The sequence below is a fragment of the Clupea harengus genome, chromosome 18, assembly GCF_900700415.2.
Source record: "Clupea harengus chromosome 18, Ch_v2.0.2, whole genome shotgun sequence".
In the NCBI taxonomy this organism is placed as follows: domain Eukaryota; kingdom Metazoa; phylum Chordata; class Actinopteri; order Clupeiformes; family Clupeidae; genus Clupea; species Clupea harengus.
In genome coordinates, this window is record NC_045169.1 from 26,250,257 (window position 1) to 26,257,756 (window position 7,500).

The window sequence follows — 7,500 nt, forward strand, 5'->3', positions numbered from 1 at the left end:
AAGGACCTTCATCACTAAAAGGAGTGTTACTTTCACACGTGTTGTGTTTGCCTTCACATTTATACAATGTTTCTACCGACGAACACTGTAAAGAGTTCATTTGGTGACAGAGTGACAGTGGTATCCACGCCAAAGCTCTCCAAAGTGTTATTTTAACACTTCTGTGGTGGGTCCTGCTTAACACAACGGCAGTGTTGATTTGAACTCAAACAGTGTTAAAATAAACACTCTCAATTTTGCAGCAACCAACAAAAGTGAGTGTGTGTTTGTGTGAGTGTCTGTGTGTGTGTATGTAATTGTTTGTTACTATATTGTCTGTTATTATATGCTTTTCCACTGAAACTCATTATACTATATGTTATTGTCCTTCTACATTGAGCTGTTGTCTATGCTATTTAAAGTGTGTATGATTATATATTGTGCTCTGTTGAGCTGTTGTCTATGCTATTTAAAGTGTTAATGATTATATATTGTGCTCTGTTGAGCTGTTGTCTATGCTATTTAAAGTGTTTTGCATCCACAGGTGGTCTGTATGGTGTGGGCTGTGGCCTAAAAATGTAACAGTGCATCACTACATGTTATTCCCTGTGAGAGCAAAAAAACTCTAATCAAGCATCAAGTAAACGTTTGCCTTCATGTGTTTTTGCCGTGGATAGATGACAACCCCCCCGGTCCTGTGTCTGAAGCCGACGCCCCCCCTGCACAGGCCAAGCCCAAGGGGAGGGCCTCAAAGAGACTGTGTCTGAAACTTATCAAACTTTTGCTCCCTCTCTGTGTGGCCCTGCTTCTCGCGGCCCTCGTCCTGGGAGTGCTCTGTAAGTAGTATGGCACACACACACACACACACACACACACACACACACACACACACACACACACACACACACACACACACACACACATAGTGCTCTGTAAGTATGGCACACACACACACACACACACACATAGTGCTCTGTAAGTATGGCACACACACACACACACACATAGTGCTCTGTAAGTATGTCACACACACAAACACACACATAGTGCTCTGTAAGTAAGGCACGCGCACACACACACACGCACGCACACGCACACACACACGCACGCACACGCACCTGGTGTTGATGTTTTTCCCTCTCCTCTCCCATAGATCTTCTACATGAGAAATGTGAGATGGGGATCCTGCCTGGCGTCAGAAACAATAGCTCTGGTGAGTGTGTGTGTGTGTGTGTGTGTGTGTATGAGTGTGTGTGTGTGTGTGTGTGTGTGTGTGTGTGTGTGTGTGTGTGTGTGAGTGTGTGAGTGTGTGTGAGAGTGTGTGTGTGTGTGTGAGTGTGTGTGACTGAGTGTGTGTGTGTGTGTGTGTGTGTGTGTGAGTGTATGTGTGTATGTGCTCACTGATATGCAGTCATTCTACTTTTTAGAATCGTTTTTTAATTTAAGCCTATTTATTTCCTAGCATTCCACCAAGATACTATGAAAATAAATCTTAAATGAAACATGTTTCCTTCCTATCACTTCCAATCCAATTCTCTCTCTCTCTTCAGGACTGTCCAGGGGCTCACAGATGGAACTAGATGGTACAGCACATTCAGATGAAATGATTTTGCATCATTATACACATATAATATATATACTCAACCGTAGAGTGACAAATCATTATATATATATAATAATTATTATACATATAATAATATATGTATAATGTATATATACTCAAGCGTATAGTGACGGCACTCCGTCACACTGATGGTATACAGACTAGCTACTTTTTATTATTTGATGAACATTATTTGTATGTGAACCTTACTCAGAAATGCACAAGAAACTTTACATTGCATATGATACACATTAAATTGACATGAAATTATGATCTGGATATGGTACTTCAGAGAGCCAATAACTGTCTTAATACTCATAAAAAAAACCTTAAATACCAAAATATACAAAATATATTCAACCTGCTCATTTTAGCTTTTAAGTTCCTGAATCATAGCCTGCCACTTTTCCCCTACAGACATACAGGAAAGATTTAGGACCATGTTGAAGGAACTGGCGGGTAAAGTATACCTACAATCAATTTTTTCTTTTCTTCTCTACACATTTTCAAGTACCATGTTTCCAGATCATGAGAAAATAAAGTTGTAGTCTTGAATGTTCAGTCATCCCAAAAGTAGCCACCAGATGGCGGTACGCTGATTAGGGATGAAACTAGGGTTCTGTCACCATTTGGCAATACGCTGATTAGGGATGAAAGTAGGGTTCTGTCACCATTTGGCAATACGCCCGTTAGGGATGAAAGTAGGGTTCTGTGATATCTTAGGGGCCACCAGATGGCGGTAGCTACGCCAGTGGAATCTATTGTCTTTGTTCATCAAGGTGAATCATTTAAGGCCCCTTCAGACACATGTGTGTGATTGCCTCTCAGTTCACACTACACGACTCATTTTTTACGATCACTATCTTATCTCCGATGATATTTCACACTACACGATTTATGAAACGATTGTGCATCTGGAGTCGCCAACAGGTTTGGAAATAGCACCTCCTAAATATCCCTTGTGACAGCTCTGTAGTCTGAAAAGTCCCTTTAATGTCAAAAACTGTCATCTCATCCGTGTTACGTGAGGTAGTTTGTGAGGCCTGTTGTATATGTCATCTCGTCCTAAAAGGCCAATCTGACATACCCATGTTTAATTCCACAATCAGCATTCTGAACTTTACCTCAAAAGGAATTATTGGCAGTTTTTACAAGGTTGTTTCAGCGGTTTGTAGCTATTTTGCCCTTGTGCAGAGAGATAGGGTATTCAACACTCCAGGTACACATAAAGCACGGCGGCCATTTTGTAGGCAGCAATCCAAACAGACAAGGCATTTTGAGCATAGTCCTGACCCTAAACTGAACGTAAAGACATAAGATTAATTCACAATACCATTGGCTACAGTGAAATTAAGATGTAAATTGGACACCACTGTGAGTGATTATATTGGAATCCAACAAAGTCCCTCTCCTGAACAGAGGCCAAGAGGGACCTAGAGGACTTACTCAGGAATCACACGACTCTCTCTGAGGAAAAGACACAACTGCAGACACAACTTGATCGTGAGTCCTGATTCCAATACCATCACCAAAGAAAAACTATCAGTAGGAAAATGTACACATGAATTATCAGATGCCATAAAGATTGTAACGATTTATAGGCACCAAACATAATTTATGATCCATAATTACTTTCACTCTTTTCAAACATAACTCATGATCCATATTAACTCTTACTCTACTCAAACATAATGATCCATATTTACTCTGAACTCAATCCCACTTGTTTGAACAGTGATGAAGAACAACTGGGAGGAGCTTCATGTTGAATATACTGATCTCTTCAGACTAAAGACAGACCTTCAGATTGAGCTTTTCTGTGAGTGCCATCCTCCCCTTGCAGGAAATCCTGGGCTAAAGTACTTATTTGTATTTGTTTGTGCGTTAGGAGACGTGCTCAGTAGAACAGTAGGTCTGGTTTGGATGCAGTATTACTATTGAATCCTCAGGGTCCATTGCAAGGGTTGCTGCCCCAGAAACAGCAACAGGTGGCTTACTAAGTACAGTAATCCTTGGTTTTGAGGCCAAAAAGCTGAGAGCCACTGGATTTCTGGACTACATGAGGGGTGGCAGTTAGGTCAGTAGTGGCAGTTAGGTCAGTTAGGGCAGTTAGGGCAGTAATGGCAGTTAGGGCAGTTAGGGCAGTAATGGCAGTTAGGGCAGTTAGGGCAGTTAGGGCAGTTAGGGCAGTAATGGCAGTTAGGACAGTTAGGTCAGTTAGGTCAGTAGTGGCAGTTAGGGCAGTTAGGTCAGTTAGGGCAGTAGTGGCAGTTAGGGCAGTTAGGTCAGTTAGGTCAGTAGTGGCAGTTAGGTCAGTTAGGGCAGTAATGGCAGTTAGGGCAGTTAGGGCAGTTAGGTCAGTAGTGGCAGTTAGGGCAGTTAAGGCAGCAAGTCCTTCCATTCAGCTTGTTTGCTGATGTGTGCTTGTGACTGAATGTGAGTGACTACGCTAGGACCACAGATCCGATTTGAGAGTTGACAGGTAGCGCGACCTAAAACATTCAAACCACGGTCTCTTAAGCGGAGTGGCCAGTAGTTCATGCTGGTCAGGGTCCTGTGGAGTGGCCAGTAGTTCATGCTGGTCAGGGTCCTGCGGAGTGGCCAGTAGGGTCATGCTGGTCAGGGTTAGTAGGTCATGCTGGTCAGGGTCCTGCTGACCACTCCGCTCTGGCCACAATAGCAGATAGTCATAGAGCAGATTGTGATCCGCTCAGTAATGTACCACTCTAGTTATTATTATTATTATTATTATTATTAATACCACTCTAACTCGACTCAAGGATTCAGAGTCATTGAGTAGGGAGATACTCTTCCGTCTGGTGAGATGTTATTACTGTTGCAGTAACTGTTGGAAAATGGCTCTTACTTTGGCGTATGTGGTGCATTGAGAGTCACCATCCATGTCGTTGTTGAGTCCGCACAGTAGTATCATTTCACGTTTCCAAACCGTAATAAGATAATTTTTTGATTCATTTTTCGTAATTAAATATCAATAAACTAAATGCCTTTGGTTTAACACTGGGGTCATATCTATATCTCCTTAAAGAAATGAAAAGGGTGCTGTGCAGAATCCCCGTTAGAATCGAATCACACAAGGGTATGCTGAGAACCCTTAGGGTATCTTTGCTTCGTAGAGACACTAAGGGTTTGATGTAATACTTCTGATGAGTCTTTCAAAAGTTCGCTACTGTGAACAAGCCTACATCTCTTAAGAACACACTGATTTGAAGGAAGCCTACAAACATCTCTTAAGAACACACTGATTTGAAGCAAGCTACATCTCTTAAGAACACACTGATTTGAAGCAAGCCTACAAAAATCTCTTAAGAACACACTGATTTGAAGCAAGCCTACAAAAATCTCTTAAGAACACACTGATTTGAAGCAAGCCTACAAATATCTCTTAAGAACACACTGATTTGAAGCAAGCCTACAAACATCTCTTAAGAACACACTGATTTGAAGCAAGCCTACAAACATCTCTTAAGAACACACTGATTTGAAGCAAGCCTACATCTCTTAAGAACACACTGATTTGAAGCAAGCCTACAAAAATCTCTTAAGAACACACTGATTTGAAGCAAGCCTACAAAAATCTCTTAAGAACACACTGATTTGAAGCAAGCCTACAAATATCTCTTAAGAACACACTGATTTGAAGCAAGCCTACAAACATCTCTTAAGAACACACTGATTTGAAGCAAGCCTACAAATATCTCTTAAGACCACACTGATTTAAAGCAAGTCTGTGATTGCTGATGAATGCTGCTGCTCCATGACCATAAACTGTAACACCTCTTACCAGAACTGTAAGCCCTCCCTATAGGATAGAGATCGCGGCACAGTTCGTGAGATGACAATTACTTTGATCTACTTGTGTAAGGTCAGAGTAGGGTCAATGCCTTTGATCTACTTGTGTAGGGTCGGAGTAGGATCAATGACTTTGATCTACTTGTGTAGGGTCGGAGTAGGATCAATGGCTTTGATCTACTTGTGTAGGGTTAGAGGTCAAAGGTCAAAGACTATGTGAGCACATTAGAGTCCACTAGTATGGCTACTGCCACATGGTGATGTCCGTAAATTGAATTTATTCTTAAAACTGTAATAAAGTCTACTTCAAATTTCTATTTAAAGTCTATACTTAGAGGCAAACTCTAACCACATTTAATGTTTTTATTTTTTTATTTATCAATGATATAGTTATATTAAGATATAGAGACATTTGCATAACTAATACAGTCCACGATTACAAAGCTAATAACACTCTTCCCTTTTTTTTAAACAGCGACCAAGAACAATCTTGAGGACTTAACGAGTGAGCACATCTCTCTGTCCGGAGAAAAGACGGCCATGCTGAGTCGACTCGCTCGTGAGCCCCACTTCCACCTTCCCTGATGACATGGCAAGGACAATCAATGGTTCTCATCTGTCGGGATCACATTTAGTTTTGATCACATTTTTTTTTGTTTCAAATCCACTGCAGTTGATGCCAATGGCAGTAGCCTATCCTAAAACAAACAAAACAACAAAACATAAAAAAAATGAAAGCACTATGAAAATTAATATACTAATAATTATAATATAAGATAATATTATATAATATAATACTTACAATAAATATAATTGAATGTTGAGGTCCAGGGGGGAAAGCAACAATGTCTTTCAAAAATGACTTGACTTACTTTGTGTGAAACTTACAAACTTACTGTGTCATTTGTATTCCATCTTTGATTCCATAAATGAGGACACAAATACAATACTATTATCTGGGGGAGAATTGTAGGGTAAACTACAATATGGCTTTTAAAATAAAAGAGTTCTATTCCATTTCTATAATATATTTTTATAACATAAAGAAGTGTTTCCTCCACGCTCTAGGCCGACTCCGTTAGATCCAACTGATGAAAACCACTGATTTGCAGGAACTGAAATATATTGAAAGAGTCACAATTAAACTGAATTAAGTCCCCTTATTTTCACAGAGATTCGGACAGACTGGGAGGACCTGAAGAGAGAATACACAATTATATCCGATGAAAAGAAAGACATTCAGGTTGAGTTTGACGGTGAGTTTTGTCTTCGTCTACCTTGACGTATATGGTATGGATGATTATTTTACATCTATACAAAGCATTTACTTAGCAGTTCCAGATTATTCTGGGATGTTATTTAAAGTTAACTAAACGATTAACCATACAATAGCTATGACTTTAAAATGTGGTATGTGGGTGAAATAGGCACTTGTGTGTTTGACAGGTCATGAATCTACATGTTGACAGTCAGATTTAAGTACACATGTCTTCAATCTACATGTTGACAGAGTCAGATTTAAGGACACATGTCTTTCTTGAACAGAGGCTGAGAAGGAGCTGGAAGACTTGAAGAGAAAACATGAAACTCTCTCTGAAGAAACGACAGAATTTAAGCATAACCTGAATCGTAAGTTGCTGTTGGAATGCCTCAGCTCCATGGAAACTAGCAAAAGTATTCTCACATTAGCCATGCTTGAAGCTAGCTGGCTTTCTCATTCAAACTACCAAAAATATTCACACATTAGCCATGCTTGAAACTAGCTGGCTTTCTCATTCAAATCATCAAAGTATTCTCACATTAGCCATGCTTGAAGCTAGCTGGCTTTCTCATTCAAACTACCAAAAATATCCACACATTAGCCATGCTTGAAGCTAGCTGGCTTTCTCATTCAAACTACCAAAATATCCACACATTAGCCATGCTTGAAGCTAGCTGGCGTTCTCATTCAAACTAGCAGAAATATTCACACATTAGCCATGCTTGAAGCTAGCTGGCTTTCTCATTCAAACTACCAAAAATATCCACACATTAGCCATGCTTGAAGCTAGCTGGCTTTCTCATTCAAGCCAGTCAAAGTATCCACACATTAGCCATGCTTGAAGCTA

General features: G+C 40.2%; 1 protein-coding gene across 3 annotated transcripts in view; it reads left to right on the top strand.

Annotated features, from left to right (window-relative positions):
• The window catches only part of LOC116224704 (C-type lectin domain family 4 member F-like), a 12,285-nt gene that overhangs the window by 1,123 nt on the left and 3,662 nt on the right, over window positions 1-7,500 (top strand). For 2 of the 3 annotated variants that reach the window (XM_031585335.1, XM_031585334.1), the window contains 9 exons: window positions 657-815; window positions 1,133-1,192; window positions 1,530-1,562; window positions 2,000-2,041; window positions 3,002-3,085; window positions 3,318-3,401; window positions 5,868-5,951; window positions 6,565-6,648; window positions 6,938-7,021. In XM_031585335.1, coding sequence (XP_031441195.1) covers window positions 657-815; window positions 1,133-1,192; window positions 1,530-1,562; window positions 2,000-2,041; window positions 3,002-3,085; window positions 3,318-3,401; window positions 5,868-5,951; window positions 6,565-6,648; window positions 6,938-7,021 — 714 coding nt within the window. The remainder of the gene's footprint in view (window positions 1-656; window positions 816-1,132; window positions 1,193-1,529; window positions 1,563-1,999; window positions 2,042-3,001; window positions 3,086-3,317; window positions 3,402-5,867; window positions 5,952-6,564; window positions 6,649-6,937; window positions 7,022-7,500) is intronic. The other variant, XM_031585336.1, reaches the window with a different exon arrangement.